A 21996-nucleotide genomic window follows, 5' to 3' on the forward strand; every position below is an offset into this window, starting at 1 on the left:
CTACCAGACCACAGTCACACAGCCCAGAAAACTGTCTGTTGGTTCCAGCCATGAAAGCCTTCGACAATACACGGAGAAAATTACAATTAAACCAGATTATGTAGAGTGTAAAGCTCCATCTCTACATCATGAAGTCCTTGTGTTTGTTGTGAAACAACACGAGGATTGTGCATCACACACACCCTGGGAGTCTTGTGACTTCCAGTTGCACAGTGGCTCTTTTCTGCTTGTCACCAGTTCATGCAGGGAGAAGTGGCTGTAGCTCCGCCCACTGCTTTTGTGTCCTCAAACTACCCCATGAAGCTGCTATTGCCTCCTTGTAAAAAATCATGTTATGTGACTACATGTAAATTTCACAGTGAAACCAATACTCCATGCAGTGGTTTGTGGATGCAAAAATAGGCTGTGTGTAGGGGTGGGGGAGGGCATCCTTTAGGCATCCCTAAATGCCATTTGAATGCTTATCCGTCATGATACTGGCTATTTTATCTTCAATCCTTTCCCAATAATCCCTAGCCTAGAATTTGCCTTTTTGAAAAAAAAAATCACTGTTGCACCAAGCTAACATTTCACTGAGTATCCACCATGATCCCAAGTTCTTTTCCTGATCCATCACCATCAGCTCATATCTCAATAGGGCAGCTGTTGTTATGATTTTTTGTGCCATTGTGAAGCATTTTATATTTGCTTACAGTAAAACTTATTTGCCAAGTTGCTGCCTGTTTACCTGATTTGGAGAAATTCTCTTGGAGCTCTTCACAAGCTGGTTTGGTTTAGAGGAATAAACTGGTGCTGTGTGTCACTTTACTGGTTTTCCCCTGATTCCAGATAATTTATTAAAAAATCAAATAACACCAGTCTCAATACACATCCTAGGGCAGTGATGGCGAACCTATGGCACGGGTGCCAGAGGTGACACTCAGAGCCCTCTCTGTGGGCATGCACAGAGCCCCCCCCCCCCACACACACATCTAGGCTGTGGATTCAATTAGCATTAAACCTAAGACCTAGTTTTGGGGAAGCAGTGTAGGTAACCCTGTTAAGTGCCATTAAACCCCACTGATTTTCATGTGAAGAACTAAAGTGTGATCCTTTACCTGGGAGTAAACTTGATTGCTGGCAATGGGGCTTGCTTCTGAGTAAACCCTCCTAGGGTTGTGATTCACCCGTTGCACGGTTGCTTCAAAGCAAAGCCATCGACTACCACCAAGCTTACTCCCGAGTCACCCTCGGAGCCAACTGTTTTTTCTAAACTAAAACCTCAGTATTCAGGTTGAATTGCCGGGTTGGCACTTTGCGATAAATAAGTGGGTCTTGGGTTGCAATTTGGGCACTCGGTCTCGAAAAGGTTCGTCATCACTGTCCTAGGGAGATCACATGCTAAGAACTGTCCATTATTCCTACCTTCTGCTTCTTGTTGTTAACCAAGAAAGAACGTGTCCTCTTATCCTTTGCCATTTGCTACATGCCCCAGGTTTCTTAACCATTACTGGATAATGGTAAAATTTTGTTTCACCACGCGGTTGGACACTATGAAAAATCCTGGTTTACACATATTATGGTGAATTCACAAGTGACTGCCAGATCATGAATAATTATGTGTAGTCATTCTGAATGGTCAGACAGCTGACGCTGCCTTATCAATTTCTCACCTATGCTAAAATGATCATGTACTTTATTTGTGAGAGGGTGTTCACACAGATGAGTCCCAAGATCATTCTAGAGACATGCTTGTAATCACTGCAACCCTCCACAAACTCTACCAGCCTCTTACCCAACATAGTTATCATTAGCTCCACTATTCACTAATGGACGACCTTCAGACTCTCCTGATTCATGTAACGTACAGAATCAACAGTGAGGAGAGGGGAGCAAATAAGCATCTGACATACCTTCCCTCTGCACACGGAGCGCACACACTCCACCAGCTGCCCTGTCTCCAGCTGAAATGCTCGGCAGCGCTTCATCTCCTGGTCCCACAGTTTCACAGCTCCGCCTTCTTTCGTTCTGAAAAGGAGCCAGCCAGGATGTCACTGAAGACACAAACTGGCACATACTTGCCCAAGTCCTCAAGGCTGTACAACAAAGTATGCCTTTTCTGTAATGTCTGAATGGCACCCCGTGCAATGAACAAGTCCCTAAGGCACATTCTGTTGCTGTAACATGAGGTAGTCCTCATTCACTAGATTGTATCAACTATACAACCTTAAAAATAATACTTCCAAAAGTGAGTGCTGGAATCTCTTTTCAAAAAGCATTCCATGACCAATAGCAGACAGCTCACTAGCCTGGGCACTTGTAAGCAGCACATGATAACCCAGAGGTGGAAACTGTGCCCAGGAATGCCCCAGCCACAGCCTGGCCACACCTACGCCGTGGCTCTGCCGGAGGCATTGCATCCTCTGGCCCCATTGGCGCTACGCCACTGTGATAACCTATTGTGTATCTCTAACCTATTGCGTATCTTCTGAGCCACGTACTGAGATACACATCCTTTGAAGCATAAAAATACGCAGGGAGTCCCATTCTCTGTTATTTTCTGAAGTGGCACTTAATCCTGAGCCTCAGGACTACTTCACTGGCATGTGCTTTGGTGGGCAAATTCATCTTCCTTTCCCATTTGTGTGCAACTGTGGGAAATATTGACATCTACCTTAACCAAAATGAACAATAATAAGGTGCCCCATGTAATAAGGATCTGAAAATGTAATAATGGTGGACTCCAATTATGGTTAAATATGAAATGTTAACTACAGCTAGATGCGAATGTTTCCCTTGATCATGGTTCAGATGGCAATTTACTGTCAAGAGGGAAAGGGCTGGGCAGAAGGTGGAGGCTACCTTAGAAGGAAGCAAGAATCACATCTCTTATCAACTGTAAAGTGCCTGCCTACATGCTTTGGTTAGGACTGTCCTTTCTTGCAGTCTCAGAGAACCACACAGGTGATACTTGGTTAAGAGTTTGGTGGTCTTGATTATGGCACCTGGGCCGATTACTCTGTTTGCTCCTGAGGAGCCTGACGGATGATCAGTCACTTAACAAATGGATCTGAATTGTCCTTAATGGCCTGGAGTCCCTTTCCAGGGTTTCAAAAGTGGAGCCGCGTGGCGTACTGGTTTGCACTGCCACTCACACAGTCAGGAGTTCGAGCCCCCTGTGGATCAGATATCCTGGCAGCTGGTTCATGGTCAACTCAGCCATCCATCCATTCTTGGTCGGTAAATGAGTACCTAGACTAGCTCATAGCTAAGGGGTAAAGAATAGCCGGGGAAAGCAATGGCAAACTACACCACAAAAGCGGCTTGCCTATAAAATCACTGCTCGCAGTGGTACCCCAGGGTCGGATGCGACTGAAGGGGAAACTTTACCTTTACCCTTTCCATTGTTTCAAAAGTGACACCTGACAGAGGTGGGGGAATGGCAGCGAGACAGCTTTAAGAGTTAGCAGTTTGTATGTGGAGCCCACAAATACAGAGAGCTTGGAGTTTTTTAATGGATTTGAAAAACTGGGGAGCAGCCTGGGGGGACAACAAAAAGTACTCTTTGGGAACAGGCTACAAGATTAACTGTTGCACCGCCTGCTTAAGCAATGTTTCTGTATCAAAATGCAGTGCTTCAAAGAAACCAACTGAAAATGGAGCCGGGTTGAGGAAGGGACCTCTGTGCCTTTGCACTACAGCCCTTCTGTGCTTCCCAAAAAGCATGAAGGACTTGGAAGCCTTCCTGCTACAGACCCCTATACTGCCACCCATGCTGTTCCCAAGAGCTCACCATCCCCTCAGAAGTGGCTTTTTGTGAGGCCCAGAGGTTTCAGTTAAAAGAGAAAAGGGGCAAAGATCCCTTTCACTAGCATGATCTGTATGTGGTTGATTGGCTCCAACAGCTCTTTATTTACAAGTAAACAAATACTCCACAGACAATGAGCCACTGCCTCTCTCTCTCTTGACTATGGCAGGGGGGTTAGACTTGATGGCCCTTGTGGTCTCTTCGAACTCTATGGCCGTTTCTGCACAAAGGCGGAAACGGCTGGGTTGGCGTTTCCGACGCCGACCCGACGACGCTGGGACCGTCCGCCGACGGGACGGGTCCACCAGAGAAATTAACCGGGCAGCCGGCTGCCACGGAGCGCTCCGGGCGCCCGGCGCCGACTTCCAACATGTCCCCGGGCCTCCGGCGCATCGCCCGAGGAGCCTGGGGGACTGCGCCCCTGGCCCTAAACAGCGCTTCGTTCCAGTGAAGCGCGGGGCGGGGAAGCGTGTCCCCAAACCTCACGACGGCTGGAGGCCCGAGTTCGTAGATACCAGTGGCCGGGAAGGCACCGATGAAGCCGCTGCCGTTAAACTTTCGGCGGGTAGTAGTGGCTTCCGCGGCAAGCATTCCCCAAAAGAGCACTGAGAGGCGCTCTGGGGAAGCGCCCGACTTCAGGCTTTCAGGCTGACGTAGCGGCAGTGGCGGCGGCTTCGTTGCTGGTAGCTGTGCCCCCTCGGTCGCGGGAATGAGCCTGGGACAGAGGCCCGACTGTTTTGCCGTCTCCAGAATTGCGCCATTTACTTAATCTTGCCATCTTGAAGCTTGACCTATGACTTCTAGAGAAAATTAAACATGCAGTACCACCATTTAACATAATCACTCAAGAAGGCAGAGTGTGTATAACAGTAGTTTTCTTCATCCAGCTCATCAGAATCCTTCACACCCCTAATCAGTTATTTGCATTTCTCTCTGAAGCAGGAAGGGATAGGTAGGCAACTGCAGACAGAAACGGGTTATAGGTCCTTACGGTCTCTCCTTCCCTCCAGTAACGATGAGGCCATCTCGAAGAGTTGTGTACATTGTAAAGACAGGGCCTGTGTGGGCTTTTGCCACCAGCCTAATCAGAAAGTGATCCTTCCAGACATAAACGTCTCCATTGATGGCACCAGTGAAAGTAAGATTGTTCTAGAAGAAAAAACAAACAACAGTCTGCTTTGCCATTGCCATTGACTTGACATCACCACTATGTCTTGACTTAGTTAAGCTGGTCCTCTGCACCAGCAAACCAAGCTTCTGGACTAGAGGTGGCAGATTCTGTATCCTATGGGAGAGCACGCTTCTTCTCAGACTGAGGTCCAAGGCCACAAAATGCATTTCACCAAAAAACTGTTTCCGTAGGTTGAGGAATCAGATTCCATAATAGAGATGTCTTACAGTATCCGTAAGAGGTTATAGTGACATTAGGTATAGCCTTACATATGTGTATTAGTGTTATAGGTATGTAAAAAGGAAACTTTGGTAGGAAAACAAGGAACAAATCTTACAACTTTTTCTTTTTTATGGCGAATCTTTTTTACCAAACCTTGATACAAATTTGAGTAGGGTTGGCAGAGATCAAATACAACTGTATAAAGCACCAGTTTACCAGTTCTATACTTCACCTTTGAAATCCTTCCAGCTCTTTGCGTCTACCTACATCCTCCTCACCCATCTCATCTTGCTCCTTTCCTCCCTTCTTTGCTCCGTCCAAGGTCTTACATTCCTAAGACCACCATTTCTGTCCTTCCAGTCTCACCCTTGACCCTTACCTTGCTATTTAACAAGGCTTCCTCTGTGAAGTGGGCCACCACACAATAGAAACACATTCGAATATTACTGATAATTTCACCTGACTGTTGTATAGATAAATAAGATGCTCAGGGTTGGATCCAAAGAACCACAAATAAAAGCCAAATAGCCACCAGTGCTGTTCTGCAAAGGTCTGCACAACAGCTGACATAAAATGTTCAAGCAGTACAGTAAAATAGAACATTATTTTAATGTACTGCATGAACTCTACTGTACAGTACTGTACTGCAGGTTCTTAAGCAGCTCACTTGCTTGAGCAGTAGGTTGTCCAAGCCCTCAGACAAGTAGAAAAACAGCTTTGGCTGTAGTTTCATGCTCCTTGGGCAATGGTCTATCTCATGGTATAAAACAGTTTTTCTGCAAGTAGATATCATCATGATTAGGTATCTCTGGATCCAACGTGTTTAAAGTAAAGAATTTCCTATTCCAAAATTGCTAAAGAAACTAATAACAGTTTAGAGCCACAACTTTGGCTGGGATGTTTTCTCCCCATACTGCTTGGCACCCCTGGCAGCTGCTTGTGGGAGCAGGTAAATGTATCACCCTGGGGAAGTGATCTTACATGGTATGGGGAACAAGAGGAAAAGATTACAGGGATGCCCTTTTTGGCAGCCTCCCCATATTGCACACAATGTAGAATTTTGCTTCTAGCTGGACACTCACTGGGATGTTTGATTCCATTATGCATACTTACAGAACAATGTCAACTCTCGAATAGAACACTGCTGCTCGCGATAACACGGCATAAACAGAGGCCGCAAAGAATAAGAACATAAGAACATAAGAACAAGCCAGCTGGATCAGACCAAAGTCCATCTAGTCCAGCTCTCTGCTACTCGCAGTGGCCCACCAGGTGCCTTTGGGAGCTCACATGTAGGATGTGAACGCAATGGCCTTACATAAGAACAAGCCAGCTGGATCAGACCAAAGTCCATCTAGTCCAGCTCTCTGCTACTCGCAGTGGCCCACCAGGTGCCTTTGGGAGCTCACATGTAGGATGTGAACGCAATGGCCTTCTCATTTATTTGCTCCCCCGGATCACCTGGTCTGTTAAGGCGCATTTGCAATCTCAAAGATCAAGGGGAGGATCAAGATTGGTAAGCCATAAATCGACTTCTCCTCCATCAATCTGTCCCAGAAGCCCTTTTTAAAGCTATCCAGCTATCCATCACCACCTCCCTTGTGGCAAGCTGTATTCCAAACACCAAATCACACATTGCATTGAAGAAGTGTTTCCTTTTACATTAGTCCTAATTCTTCCCCCCAGCATTTTCAATGAATGCCCCCTGGTTCTAGTATTGTGAGAAAGAGAGAAAATTTGCTCTCTGTCAACATTTTCTACCCCATGCATAATTTTATAGACTTCAATCCATATCCCCCACTCAGATATGTCTCCTCTCCAAACTAAAGAGTCCCCAGCGGCTGCAGACTCTCTCCTCATAGGGAAGGTATGCTCGATCCTCCCTCAAATCATCCTTGTTGCCCTTCTCTGCACTTCTCTTTTTCTATCTCCTCAATATCCTTTTTTGAGATGCGTGACCAGGGCTCAGAACTGGACACAAGTACTCCAAGTAGCAGTCGCACCACTGCTTTATATAAGGGCATGACAATCTTTGCAGTTTTATTATCAATTCCTTTCCTAATTATCCCACAGCATCGAAGGTTTGCCTTTTTTACAGCTGCCATGCATTGAGTTGACATTCCCATGGAACTATCAACTAAGATGCCTAAATCCCTTTCCTGGTCTGTGACTGATAGCACTGACCCCTGCTTAGCATGTATATGTGAAGTTTGGATTTTTTGCCCCTATGTTATTGCATCACTTTTACATTTTGCTACATTGAACTGCATTTGCAATTTCTGAGCCCACTCACCCTAGTAATGTATCGGGGTCAAAACTTGGAGCTCTTCGCAATCCTTTGTGGTTCTCACCACCCTACATAATTTGGTATCATCTGCAAACTTGGCCACCCACGCTTACTCCACCCTACTTCCAGGTCATTTATGAATAGGTTAAAAGAGCACTGAGATCCCAAAGCGGATCCTTGGGACACCACTCCGGTCACATCTCTCCATTGTGAGAACTTCCCATTTACACCCACTCTTTGTTTCCTGTTTCTCAACCAGTTTTTAATCCATAGGAGGACTTCCCCTCTTATTCCTTCATTGCTGAGTTTTCTCAACAGTCTCTGGTGAGGAACTTTGTCAAAAGCCTTTTGGAAATCCAAGTAGACAATGTCCACCGGTTCACCCCTGTCCACATGCCTGTTTACACCCTCAAAGAACTCTAGTAAGTTTGTAAGACAGGATTTGCCTCTGCAAAAGCCATGCTGACTCTTTCTCAGCAGGTCTTGCTTTTCTACGTGTTTTATAATTTTATCTTTAATGATAGATTCTACATATTAGAAGAATCTATCTAGCAGAACATATTATCATTTGTATACCACTTTCACAAAAATGAACAATTTCAGTAACTCAGAACTGTCCTTCTCCATCTCCCTCTGTAAAAATATGAACTCACAGCTCCAAAGGCCACAGAAAGCATGGTTTGCATTTTGGCATCCTCCAACGAACCAATGATTCCCTTCTTATACAGCAAAGCGCTTCCAGCCAAAGTCCAAAATTTCATGTGCTTTACTCCAACAGATACAAACTGGGTATCTGAGTCTGGGCGGAACTCGACAACAAAGATTCTTTCCAGGTGTCCTCCTCTGCTTGCAATTTTAGCTCCTATGGAAATCAGGAAGACAGATTTAAGCCTTCAGAAGTATGTTAATTGTTGTTAGGGACATATGGTAAAAGAACCACCAAACCCAGCAAATCCTGCTGGATGTGGGGTGCAGGGATCGGGATGGGATGGGTTGGGACAAAAGTGTGCATAGTGGGAGCAACAAAGTTCTTATTGGCTGTTGAGGGTTTTTCAGGCTGTGTGGCTGTGGTCTGGAAAGGTCCTTTTTGCTGTGTGGAAAGCTGCAACGGTTCTGGTGTCCCTGCAGTGCAGAAGAAAGGTTAAGGAACAGAGTAGGCGAGCTTTCTTGTTCTGGAGTGTTTCCAGTTTCTGGGTCTGTTTGAACATTTCCTCCCTGTAGGGACATTCAATGTATTGTCAAAGGCTCTCACAGCGACACAGCCCGGGAAACCCACAACAGCCAGTTGATTCCGGCCGTGAAAGCCTTCGACAACACAAAGTTCTTATTATACCATATTCAGCCCTCTGGAAAAAGTTATGGCCTGTCTCCAGCCATACAGACAGACGTGATCTACACCTATGAAAAATGAGGTAGTAGAACAGCCTGCACCACTTCACACTGCAAAGGGGAAATCACATTTTTTGACCACTGCTCTAGAATAAAACCTCCTGCAAACAGAAAAGATGTGGAGGCAAATGGCTATGCTAAAATCTTTCCCTGTGATGCACTGCTTTTCTTTTTGCAAGGAGTTTTTCTCAAATCCCCTTCAATCACCTTAATACTCTTGCCTACTCATTCTGTAGCACATGTAGATCCAGCAGAAATGGGGAGATGGAAGAAATCTATCAAATATTGTTCGCTTCCTTAGCGCACATTGATTTTTAACAAGGCAAGTGCACATTTGAAACCTCACAGGGGAGGAAAGCTGCTGGAGAAGCGTGTTATATGGAGTGAGGAAATGGCAGGTATGGAAAAGATTGTCTACCTGTACTGCTTCTCTGCTGTCAATTAAGGTAAATGTAAAAATGTAGTCCCCTGTGCAAGCATCACAATGATTACTAGGCAGACTTTGTTTATGGCAGTGGTTTGTCCTTGCCTTCCCAGTCATCTATACTTCACCCCCAGCAAGCTGGGTACTCATTTAACCAACCTCGGAAGGATGGAAGGCTGAGTCAACCTTGAGCTGGCTACATACAACTGACTTCCGCCGGGCTTGAACTCAGGTTGTCAGCAGAGCTTTTGACTGCCGTACTGCAGCTTACCACTCTATGCCACAGAGTTCCTTCTGATGTCCACTGACACCTCCCACATAGTTTTTTTTAAGTTAAAGAAGGCGACTGATGTATAGTTGCTCATATGTGCACATAATGCGTAGAATGTTTATTTTCTTACTATTCATGGCTCTTCCAATAAGTAATAACAAGAATTTCCAACTCACCTTCCTGCCACCTCCACACTGTGATTGTATGGTCAGGATCCACTCCTACAGACACCAGAAGTTTGCCAGTAGCACTGAAATTGACATAGTTCACCCCTTTGGAATGAAAGCAGCGCAGCATAGACAGAGTCTCCTTAGTCATAGCGTCCCAAATGTAGATAGAAGGAGTTGTACCTGGATTTTTTTTTTAGTAAAAGGAGTAATCAAAAGGGAACTATTTAAAGCTGTGAATGTTCCAAGATCTTGGGGTCCACCAAGACTGGTAGACTTTACCAAGAATAAGACAGGAGAACAGACAAATTAAAACATCTCAATTCCTCCCCAAGCATAAGAACGACATAGAATAGTAATACTATCTCATGGAACAAACATGGCAGGTTGAGGAGAAATAGCGCAGTTTACAAAATGAGACAAATTCTAAAATAATCATGAGACGTTTATGGAGAGGTTGACATACGCACACACACATACACACAAAAAATTAATCTGTCAATGTTCAACTTGTATCTGCAATTGACAAAGATACAACAGGGGAGCATGAAGGGTTCTGATGGAACTTTGTGAAGTAGGACTCAAAGGAGAGAACTGCCTTACCTGGAAGTTCTGTCAAATCACCTGCATGGTGTGGGCAATGGCAAATGAGAAAGCACCAAGGGAAAATAATAGCTAAAATAAGTTGTGTTTCTAATGCTGAAGTGCTCAGCATCAGCATCAGAAGGAAGCACCAAATCAAAAAAACAAAATTTAAACATGTGTATGGATTAAATAAATGAACAACAAAACAAAAGAGAGGCAGGAATATTGTTGAATTATATGGCTAACATACTGATTTTTTGCTCTTATCAATAGCAAACATTGGTCCAGCTCCTACGATTTTGTTCTGATCACAAGATACTCAGAATGGACTGATGCAGGAATAATGGCGTCTCCCTCTTAACCACAGTCTGGAGAACAAAAGCCATCTCCAGAATAGCCAGGCCCTCTTCCTAGTACCATCTCTCTTCCAGGGAGACAGTTCCATCCACCAAGAGAAAATACAGCATTGGTCTTGACTACAGTCAACACTGGCCAAGGTTCCCATTTATCCAGGATTGGACTCTGAAGACCACACTTGCCTCAAGCTTCAGAGCCTGGTCAAATGATTGACCCATAAGATGCTACCAACACCCATCCAAGCACTGCTCTGCATTCAGAAATATGAGATAGTGGCTTCCCTTTCCCCTGTCTGAAAAACAGCTCTCTCTACGACCAAATCAGTAGGTCAGCACTTAGACTATTGATACAATATAAACAATTAAATGAGCCTATGTATTGGTCAACAGTTGTTACAGATTGTGTGGGGAATTACACTCTTAAAATGAACTACCTTTTTGCTCTTAAGCCACGAATAAATCCCAGAATGGACCTTAAATTTGGCTAAGAAACTCTCCCTCCCCATGAAACGTCTTTGCCCCCTATCTGAAACTGGAAATATCACTCCTGACCAAATCTAGCACTTGGTGCATAATAAGTTGCTCAGTTTCTGCTGCTCTTCATGTTCACATGATTGATATCACATAATGTCTGGTCAGTGAGTCCCACATAAGGAAAGGTTGACTATTAATAAAATAATCCTAGCACATTAGCTGGTGCTAGGCTAGATGAGATCCTTATCTTGGGCTTAGAAATAAAGCTGGCAATCAAATATGGTTTAGAGGGAATGGCACGGTCCAATTCCACTGAGAAGGAGCGCAACAATTTAAGTCCCTTTATGTTAACTTTACTATGAACCTACCAATCTGGCTTGTTGCCACAATGTTTTTATACTTTGGGTGCTGATTGACTGTCAAGCAGAGGATGTCATCTGTATGTTCCAAGTAGAAAGTCTGGCTTCCTGTGCAATTAAAAAAAATAAGCTTGATTTTAGAACAATATCTGAACAGAACTTGTAATGACCATGCATTTTCAAGTAATTCCATTCTACAAGAAAGAGCTCTGGTATGGGGGAAGGGTGGGAAGAGAACCAACCATTACCATTATGACACAGCTGAAATTGGAAGTGAAAATGGTCTTAGATTATTTCAACATCTATTCAGCATTTCTGTTAAACCTGGTTATGCCACATTTTAAGAAGAGGAGTTTGGATTTATGTTCTGCTTTTCTCTACCATAAGGCTTACAAACTACTTCCCTTCCTCTCCCCACAACAGATACTTTGTGAGATAGATAAGGTGAAAAAGTTTTGAGAGAACTGTAACTGGCTCAAGGTCACCCAGCAGGCTTCATATGGAGGAGTGGGGAAACAAACTCAGTTCACAAGATTAGAGTCCACTGCTCATGTGAAGGAGTGGGGAATCAAACCCAGTTCTCCAACTTAGTGTCCTCTTGACCACTACACCATGCTGACTCTCATGCTGTAACATGCTGGAAACTATGGCTTCCCATCATTGACTTAAAATTCTTTGTATGCACAAGGTGCCAGGTTCAACCCCTGGCATTTACAGTTAAAGGATTTCTGGAAGAGGGTGCTGGGAAAGACCTCCTCTTTGTTTCAGCTTCTATAGCCATAGACCATACTGGGCTAGACGGACCAAAGGTCGGTCTGCTTCATTGTTTTTGGCCATCAAGTCACAGCTGACTTGTAGTAATTGTGCAAGGTTTTCAATGCAAGATACTTTTGAAGGTGGTTCACCACTGCCTTCCTCTGTGTCATGACTCTGATATTCCTTGGAGGTCATCCATCCAAATACTAGCCAGAGTCAGGGCTGAGAGTGTGTGACTGGCCCAAGGCCACCCAGCAAGCTTCCATGGCGTGAGTGGGCAATTACCTGTGGAAAGGTTTTGTACTATGCATGCTGCAGCAGTATGGAAAATAATATCAGCACCATCATTGAGGTAATGAAGGTTGTTGCGACAATCGAATCCACGGTACCCAAAAACATGATCTAAAGCCAACTCCTAGAAGGAAAAAGGTCACAGAATAAAATAATGTACATCTTTTAAGCCAGACATTTTGAGAGCTGACAAAGGTACAATTGCATGTTTAACTCACAGGAGAACACGGTACGTGCTCCTAAGGGATGTTTGGTTGAAAAGAACAGAGAATGTCCTGTGCTAGAAGAACATGCATTCCGAAAACATTCAGAAACGGAGCAGGGCAAACTCTGGTTACCAGTGCAATCAAATCACTGAATGGACTATCTAAGATCACCTCTTTAGGCCAGCTGCAAATTCTTGTGACCATTTGGAAAAGATGGCAACAACCAACACTACTGCTGTTGACATGTGAATCTCACACAAAACAAATATGCACATCGAATGTGCAACCATTGCCCTTGTAACTCTGTTACAAATTCGATATGACATTGGCAAGATCATTAAAAAAAGCAATTAAGTCCAAGTGTGTGTGTGTGTGTGTGTAATAATAAAATCAATGTGCATAATTTTGGAGGGGTAACCATGTCAGTTTGTTACAGTAAAATTAAACAGGGGTCCTGTGGCACCTTAAAGATTAATAATATTTATTTCAGAATCAGCATTCATGAGTCTTCTTTGATGATATGAACTTTGATCATGAAAGCTGAAGCTTTTGTTCGTCTTTAAGGTGCTGCTGGACTCCCGTAAAACTGCAGTGATGCACACACAGTGTGTTAAAAGAGAATGAACACATATGAAAGTGAAATGATTAATTCTGACCTCAATCAGTTTCCTTTTTCTGTTGACGTTGTTCTTTTGAAGTTTCTCAGGTTGAGGAGCAGCTCTGCTAACTGGCGGCCTGAAAGAAGTGCAATGAAACATATAAATCAGCATGCACGAAAGGACAAAAAGAACACCTTGTACACACTAACTGGAGCATGGTGCAATGAAACCAGCTAGCCAGAGCCTGCTAGGTGTGTGTGTTTGTATGTGTTCATCTCTGTCAGCACCAGGATTTGAGAGCTTTTGTCAAGATTATCCACAGAAGACAAAATTTAAAACAGCAGAAAGGTTGGGAGACTTAACCGCAATTGGGCGGTGAGTGTCATTTTAGAATTGCACTTGTGCAAATCAACAGACGCTCCATGGAAACTTGGACCAGGATCCAAAGATGCTTAGAAAAGGTGTTGCCTTTTAAACTAAGCTGTTCATTTGCTGTGCGGTGTCCAGTTATAGCCCTGGGCTATGACCATTCGCTGAAAAGGAGCTGTGAATGGATAGATTTCCCAGACACACTGAAAGGGGGAAAGCTTCATATGTGCTATGAACAAGCACCTTTCCAGTCACTTGTGTATACAGTGGAACCTCAGTTTTCATTGCCTTCGGTTTTCATCGGTTTCGGTTTTCATTGATTTTTTCAGTGAAAAATTTGTCTCGGTTTTCATCAATTTGGAGTAAGGTGCAGGGGTTTGTGGAGAAAAATCACCTGGACAAAACTGTTGCAGGCCGTGTTTAATGACTTGTTTAATGACAATGACTTGTTTAATGACAATGTCTTGCCCCATTTCAGACAAATCTTAAAGAGGCATCAGAAACAGACCTCTTTGGACAGCTTTCTGTCCACTGGCTCTGAAGCTGGTCCTAGTGTTATTGTTTATTACTGTTTTCAGCATTAAACGCTATGTTTATTCACCAAAAAATTTGTTTTTGGTATGTTTTTTGGAGTGCCTAGAACAGATTAATTGGATTTACATTGATTCCTATGGAAAAGTTTGCCTCAGTTTTCATCGGTTTCAGTTTTCATCGATTCTTTTCGGACGGATTACCAACGAAAACTGAGGTTCCGATGTATTTGAAAATGTAAGATTCTTAGTTACCTCTCCTACATTCTGCACTGTTTCTCAATATGAAAATAACCCAAATGCTACGTTTGCAAACAGAAGCTCAGTATGAAACGAAGGCAATATAGTATTTTGTTCTGCTCCAAAACTGGATCCTGCCTATTAAGAGTCAATTTTCTTTTTTTAAATAGGAACTGCATACATTATTGGTGACAAAAGCAGCTTCTGAGTTGTCTTAGAGTGTCACACTGTGTTTTTGGCAGACTGGTTGCCAGGCACATGTGGTGCATTGCTAGCAAGGCCTCTGCTTTGTACAGTATTTATTGAGCCCTTAACTGGGCAGTGCAATCTGAGGGGGGGGGGAACCCCCTCAGGATGCAGAATAGGCTTCCACCAGCATACATACCCTCCTCAAAGCACTGACGCCAGTGGAAGGGCAAATCTGCCACCATCTGGCTTGCATGCCACCCCCAGCTACACTGGTGTTCCGCCAACGTTCTGGGGGCCAGGGCTTCCTTAGTCTGCCTCTAGACCCTGTCAGCCCCCATACGCTGGTGGCACTGCCGATGGAGATACGCTGCAATTTTTTTTTTGTTAAAATGTTCTTTGTGTTTCCTACGCTGAGGGAAAGCCCTGTGAAACGGGCAGTGCGGCACTCAAGCAGCACTGTCCCCATCCATCTCAGCTCTTGATTGTGCTATTGTCCTGTGTTCTCTTACCATTGCTTCATTATGTGACTATGTCAGTGACTCAGAATTCCTTGTTCCAAGTGCACCAGCAATTAATGGTGGCAGAGCAAACAATTATAATTACAGTCACACACCCCCAATTGGAAAAGTCAAACACGCAGATGGAAACTTACTGAAGACATTTCTAAAAATGTTAATGTAATAGAAGGCTATATGATACAGGTTTGGGAAACACACAGTTCTGTTGTGTGGCAGCTACCTTAAATGCTACAGGAATGATGATCTACCTAAAAGTCCTTACTAATAAGGAGACCAAACAAGACAAAAGCAGCTTTGTGATCAGAAGTCTTCAGTTTTTTTTTTTTTTGGGGGGGGGGGTGCATTCAGAGTCAAAAGCAGCAGATGGGGACAGACTTTTTAAGCTTTCCCACTCAAAGCGTTTTCCTGATTCAAATCACCCCCCCACCCCTACAGCGCCCTGTATGGTTTCTTGGGCCCCTTCCGCACATGCAGAATAATGCGTTTTCAAACCACTTTCACAACTGTTTGCAAGTGGATTTTGCTATTCCACACAGCTTCAAAGAGCACTGAAAGCAGTTTGAAAGTGCATTATTCTGCATGTGCGGAAGGAGCCTTGTATGTTTTCTCTCACATGGCAAACAGCTATTCCAGGTGAGAATGGAAACACTCATAATTTCAACTGGAAAGATGGTGTTGAGGGGAAAGTGTTGACTCCCCTTCTATTGCACCCCAATCCAAATGAGAGATCTATATGGCTGTCAAGATGTGCCTCGCAGTCTTGCCATATTCCTGGAAAAGGTTGGCACCCAACAATCTTTGCTTGGCATAGTTTGCTTAATGGCTGTGTTATGGTTTGGGAATGCTGCTATCACATCTGCCTGACCTTGGGGACAGATGTGTCCAGGAATGTTTCCTTTTGGCCTGCAGACAGAGGAAGGGGGGGGCGGGGGTTCAGCTTAGCCTTATAGTTTTTGCTCTGCTTTTTGAAAGCCAGTTTGGCAATTGCCAGTTGTGGGACCATTGCAATAAATGCAGATTTCGCTAATCCTCGTGTCTGACTTACTGTAGGAGAGTGAAAGACACACTCGTTTTTCACAGGGCTACTCTTATTCATCCAGAATGTCTGGTGAAAACAGATCCACTGGATACCAAAAATGAAGAGATGGAGGAAGAGAAGGGTTGCCCAGACAGCCAGGCAAACTCGGACCTGAAGGCTGGAGGAACACGCCTCAGGGTTGAATGGACTACCCCCATGGCACAGATGCCAGTGCCACTATGGAACACTTGTGGGCGATGAGAAATGAAATGATGGGAACCAGGAAACTGATGGGAAGAGACTGAGGCACAGAGGCCTTGGTGCGCTCTGACTGGACTAGTCAAGTGGGGAGCCACTTTGAAAATGAAAGCCAGTCTTGTTTTGTAAAAAGAAGGATGGCATGCTTAGATTATGCACAGACTGTTGTGGTCAATGTCTACCCTCTTCTATTGATAAAGAACGTGCTAGTCTGTCTATCAAAGGACGACTTTTACCAAACTGGACTTGCACAAAGCATACTCCACAGTCTGGATCCGGCAGGGAGACAAATGGAAGACTACTTTTAGCACCCCTCTCAGTGCTTTTGAATATACAATTATGTCTTTTCGGTTGAGTGGGGCACCTGGCATATGAATGAATTTGATTAATGAGGTCCTACACAATTTCTTGTACAAGAGGGTGGTGGTTTTCCTGGAGATTTTAATTGTCCCACCCCTGACTTGAGGAGCCTGTCCTGCTGGTGACAGAGGTTCTATCCTACCTTTGGGAGAACCAGTTGTGTGTTAAGCTGTCCAAGTGCAAATTCCACAAGGAACAGCTGGACCTCTTGGTAAAGAGTGTTGGCTAAGGGAGTAGAGATGGACCCAGTGAAAGTGAAAGATGTACTGAACTGGGAAGTTTCATGCATTCGCAAACGATTACTGAGTTTCATTGGTTTTGCTAGTTTTTATAGGTCTTTCCTACCCCACTTCTCAAAGGCAGCTTTCTCCTTCACAGACCTGCTGAAACCCAACAGGAAGTAGGCTAAAGGCAAGCTGTCATCTGCTAAACTGGATCGGGGCCCTGAATGCCAGAAGGCTTTAGAGGACTTTAAAACTCTGTTTACTACAGTGCCAATCTTGAGACATGTAGATCCCAACCTGCCTTTCATTGTGCAACTTTAGACGTTGCTGTGTGGGGAGTTCTACTGCAGCTGGAGGAAGGGGGGTGAGCTGGAACTGCATGCCTACCTTTCCCAGAAATTCAATGAAACTGAGAGAAACTGGCCAGTTTGGGAGAAAGAGGTGAGAGCAATAAAGTTAGCTCTCAGAACATGGAGGCATTGGTTGGAGGGGGTCACCCAACCCTTTAAGGTTTGGACAGATCACAAAACCCCACAAAAACGGAGTGCCAAACAGTTGAGGTGTGGGGAGTTTTTCCTCCAAGGCCCTTTCCGCATGGGCTGGAGGATGCAGGTGTGTGTGTGTGCAGTTGGGATAATTGATCCCGGTGCAGCCCCAGGGCTGTTTGCACACTCCCATGCAAGTGACCCCACAGCTGCCACATCCTTTTAAAACAACTTACCTTCTTTCCTGCGCAGCCACGGAGGGACGAGGGGGCGGGCCCCCACGGCCATGGCTGACGCCTCGGGGGCAGGAGGGCCAGTCACCCTCTCCTGCCGAGCTGTGCAGGAAAGAAGGTAAGTTGTTTTTAAAAACTGTGGGCAAAAGTGGCCGCTGCCACCTGGGGCCCTTCACTCGGCCTAGTGCCAAGGCAGGCTATTTGAAAAGAATCGCACTATTGTCAGATATCCTGCCTTGGGGGGCTTCAAGCAGGATTGACCCAGTTTAGGTCAAACTGGGTTTGATCCCATCCCTACTCCAGGATAATTGGCTTGTGCGGAAAGGGCCCAAGTTCAGCTTCACTCTCAAAGAATTTCCTGGCTGATAACCTGTCCCAGTTACCCCAGCACGAGAGTAAGGAGGAGGAGCAGCTGGGGTTGGGAGTGGTCACCCACAGGCAGGTGCAGAAGACGGCAGACCAGATTCCCCAGGAGGACCCCTGGGAGTCTTTAAAGAACAGAATTGTACAAGCTCTGTTAGGCTACAAGGAAGTTGAGGAACTGAGAGCGGACTTAGTTAACCAAGAGGAGTTGCTATATAAAAATGGCAGTTTTAAGAGCGGAGGTTTTGAAATCTTGTCACAGCATCAAGTTGCCTGGCCATTTTGGATTTGTGAAGATGCTCCACCTGGCTCAGAGACAATTTTTGTGGTCCTCACTCAAAGGGGATATGGCTGACTAAGTAAAGGGTTGCCCTGTCTGTGTGTTGGCGAAACATACTACGGGGAAGCTCCAGGGACACTTAAAGCCATTAGAAACAGCAAAAACTCTATGGCCTGTGATCACAATGAATTTTATAATGCAAGTAGAGGCAAGACAAAGATTTGGGTAATCACAGACAATAAAGCATTTGTATGCTGAAGAATTCTTCAAAAATGTTAGAAAAGTAAATGCTTTTGGAGGCGCAGGTATGATTTAAAGTACAGCTTTTTCACAAAAAGTTACATTTACTAAAACATCATTTAACTAAACTGTGGTACAACCAACTTGGCAAGAAAAACACCAAACCAAACAAAATTATGACAACTCACGCAGGCAAACACAGGCTGGTAAAACAGGACAACACGGAAAGAGTTACCTTGATCCCCTTGGAAGCAGCAAATAAAGCCAAGTGAGAAACTTAGTACAGTTCAAGAAAATAGAACCAGGCTACTATAGTCATTCATGCACAAGCCTCTGACTGGCCATTCCTGTGTGGCACACACCCATGCTACTCAAGCATGCCAGCAAGAACTAAAACAGAAATCAAAAGAGTGCACCAATCTGCAAAGTCAGAACGGTCATACCCTGACATCTCAGGACAAAGTCTGCACTAAAGATCCTAAAGGACAGGAGAAAAAAAAGAATGGAAGCTTCATCAGTGCTTCCTGCATGCTCCACACAGCCCTGAAAAATACCCTTTCAGTGTGTGCACAGAAAATGAAAAATCCAGAGTATACCAACAGCCTCAAATAATACAGAATTTTTTTTTCTGTTTTCCATTTCATATATGACATGAACGTGCAGCGTAACTCAACTGGGAGCTGCAGCCCACCATGGCTCCCACTGAGGATTTGCAAACATATTTGTTGCATTCACACTTAGCAATATAGCTGCATACTTAAAACATCTTAGGAGTACTGCTACTGTCTGATGTGGTCCCTGGAATGACAGATGCACTGCTGTAATGGGAAGGAGAGCAGGGCTTCTGCTATATTGCACCAAACTATTTGTAACTTTAATAACAAGGGCTGGGGGTGGATAGGTGGGAGGCGTTATTGCAAATCTAACACTGTCCTTTTCCGCACAACCAAAATGAAACATTTTGAGACAAGAAATAAAATGTTCCCCCATCTTTTTAGCCCAAAATGTTTTATTTCCAGCCTGAAAACATTTTACATGCATCCTCGATAGCGATTCTTTTTCTGGAAATGTTTTCACTTGCTGTGCAATCGCTTTAAAATGCTTCTCACACCTCTCTGAAGTCCCTGGGTTTCCTTCTTGGTGGCATTTTCTGAGCTTGCTCCATAGTCTCGCTTGTTTATTTTCGTCAGTTTATTAAAATTTTATTTTGGGGGCATGATATCTTTGAAGCTTTGAGTGCAAAACCTATGAAGAATTGCAGCACATGGCTTTGAAGCATCAAAGCATCAGATCCCTGGAGAAGTAAAAAACAAACGAATAGACCAAGCACAAAAATGGTATCCAGGAATCGCTTCGAGGGGGTGAGTGCGAACAAATGGGGATGGGAGTGGGACTCATGGGACCATGTTTTGAAAATATTTTCATTGACTTGTGTGGAAAAAGCCATTGTGTTGCCTCTTCCATTCAGCCCCCTTGTTGTACATCTGCAATAACAAGTATTTTCCACAAAACAAAGAAAGTGAACTAATGTTCTCCCTACTTCACACATAATGCAGACAAGCCTGAAAGGCTGGGGTGGCTATTTAATAAACTTTCACTTTAAAATTTAGCCTGATCAAGATAATTTATAATATACAACTGACTGAACTAGCCAGGTTATTATTACTATATCTAAAGATCGATTAATATATAGTGATACCCACTTCAAATACTTTATCTGAGGGGAAAAATACGGGCAGGTATTGTGTTGAAAGTTTTTAAACAGAGTGCCTAGGAAAGCCAGTTGCCAAGATCTCATCAGCTCTGTATAGGATCAAGAAACAGAACCTAGGGGAGAGCTATGCAGTTTAATGAGGGCTGCCTTACGTCTCTCTGTCGCTACTAAAACACAGCAAACATACTGGTAAATGTAAGAGAACCTGTTTTAGACTCTGAAATCATTGGAAGCTCCCACAACCCCCCCGGAGATGTTTCAGCCACCAAAACGAGCTGAGGGAAGAAGGTAGGAATTCCTCCTTCTCTTGCAAAGTTACCATCAGGAATTAGCAGCTACGGTTGCAGCTACAAGTCCCGGGGTGAACTTTTGTCATTTGTAACATCTAATTAGGTTCTTTACTTGCTTCCACACAATGAATGGCTACCATTTGTTTCCAGGGAAAAGAGAAGCCCTCAAGGTTCAAACACAAAAGACAGAGATCACATATCTTAAAATGCAGCCTCGGTTTTGTCTCAGGGCCAAATGGAAATACAGCAGGGCAGAGTTAATCCTTCTCTCTCCATTCATTTGTGGTATTTGAATTTTTAAAAATGTTTTTTGAAAACATTTGTTTTCTCCTTTAAAGTGTTAATAGACTAGACTGCCCTCAAGAGGAGGAGGAGGAGAATTGTTTTCATGCAGGATTTTTTTTTTAGGCTAAAAAACAGCTGTTGAGGATGGAGGAATGACATGGGCAAGGGCCAAGGTACTGGTGGGGGGGGGGGGGGATTGAAGCAGTGGTGGGATTTAGAAGATTTGCACCATTTCGGCAGAACCGGTTGTTAAAATGGTGCTTGTAAACAACAGGTTGTTAAATTATTTGAATCCCACCACTGGATTAAAGCCCTTCCTTTGGGTCATTTCCTGCCATCTGTAGCCTCCTCAGAGTTACATTGGATCTACAAGGAAAATATTATTGGACTCGAACACTGATACCTTCAGGTCCAGAAAGCACAAGGAAAAAGGTTAACCTTTTCTTTAGGGCAGTAGCCCTGATTCAATTCCCCAATGAAAATAGCAGCTATTGAGGATGAAAAGAAGTTTGTGAGTGATCCATTCATGGAGCTCCTAACTTTGCATTTGCTTTGACCCTTAAGCACAAAGTTTTCCCCAACCCTGATGCTGGATGGCCCTATACCAAGGGTCTGCAACCTGCGGCTCTCCAGATGTTCATGGACTACAATTCCATCAGCCAATGCCAGCCATGTCCCCGCCCCCACCCCAGAACGCCCCTGCCATGCCCCAGAATGCCCTCTCCACACCCCCGCCCGGTGCACCCCCCTCTCCCTCTCCCCCTCTGCCTCTAACCACTACTCTTCACTGGGTCTCATGCTCCATGGACTTGTAAGAGACAAGGAGGAGCAGTTGCAATTAAGAATTATATTATTACATTTATTAAGCTACAGGGAGAAACTAGTTTTGTTTTTGGGAATGATCAATAGCCTAACCTTTGGCAAAAGAGATTAGAGACAGGGTGTTGTAGCAGTTAATGTGTTAGACTAGGATCTAAATTCAAATCTCTCTCTGCCATGAAACTCATTGGGTGACCTTTGGCTAGTCACAATCTCTCAGAATAATCTGCTTCAAAG

At 44.3% G+C, this 21996-nt stretch overlaps 1 protein-coding gene across 9 annotated transcripts in view; it reads right to left on the reverse strand.

Annotated features, from left to right (window-relative positions):
* Nucleotides 1-21996, reverse strand: part of EML6 (EMAP like 6) — a 174983-nt gene that overhangs the window by 12832 nt on the left and 140155 nt on the right. For 6 of the 9 annotated variants that reach the window (XM_048518631.1, XM_048518594.1, XM_048518607.1 and 3 more), the window contains 9 exons: nucleotides 18887-18895; nucleotides 13402-13480; nucleotides 12534-12663; nucleotides 11502-11600; nucleotides 10322-10342; nucleotides 9728-9901; nucleotides 8121-8329; nucleotides 4779-4936; nucleotides 1893-2007 (listed from right to left, as the gene is read on the reverse strand). In XM_048518631.1, coding sequence (XP_048374588.1) covers nucleotides 1893-2007; nucleotides 4779-4936; nucleotides 8121-8329; nucleotides 9728-9901; nucleotides 10322-10342; nucleotides 11502-11600; nucleotides 12534-12663; nucleotides 13402-13480; nucleotides 18887-18895 — 994 coding nt within the window. The remainder of the gene's footprint in view (nucleotides 1-1892; nucleotides 2008-4778; nucleotides 4937-8120; nucleotides 8330-9727; nucleotides 9902-10321; nucleotides 10343-11501; nucleotides 11601-12533; nucleotides 12664-13401; nucleotides 13481-18886; nucleotides 18896-21996) is intronic. The other 3 variants (XM_048518616.1, XM_048518586.1, XM_048518623.1) reach the window with 3 other exon arrangements.

This window comes from Sphaerodactylus townsendi, linkage group LG01 (assembly GCF_021028975.2).
Source record: "Sphaerodactylus townsendi isolate TG3544 linkage group LG01, MPM_Stown_v2.3, whole genome shotgun sequence".
In the NCBI taxonomy this organism is placed as follows: domain Eukaryota; kingdom Metazoa; phylum Chordata; class Lepidosauria; order Squamata; family Sphaerodactylidae; genus Sphaerodactylus; species Sphaerodactylus townsendi.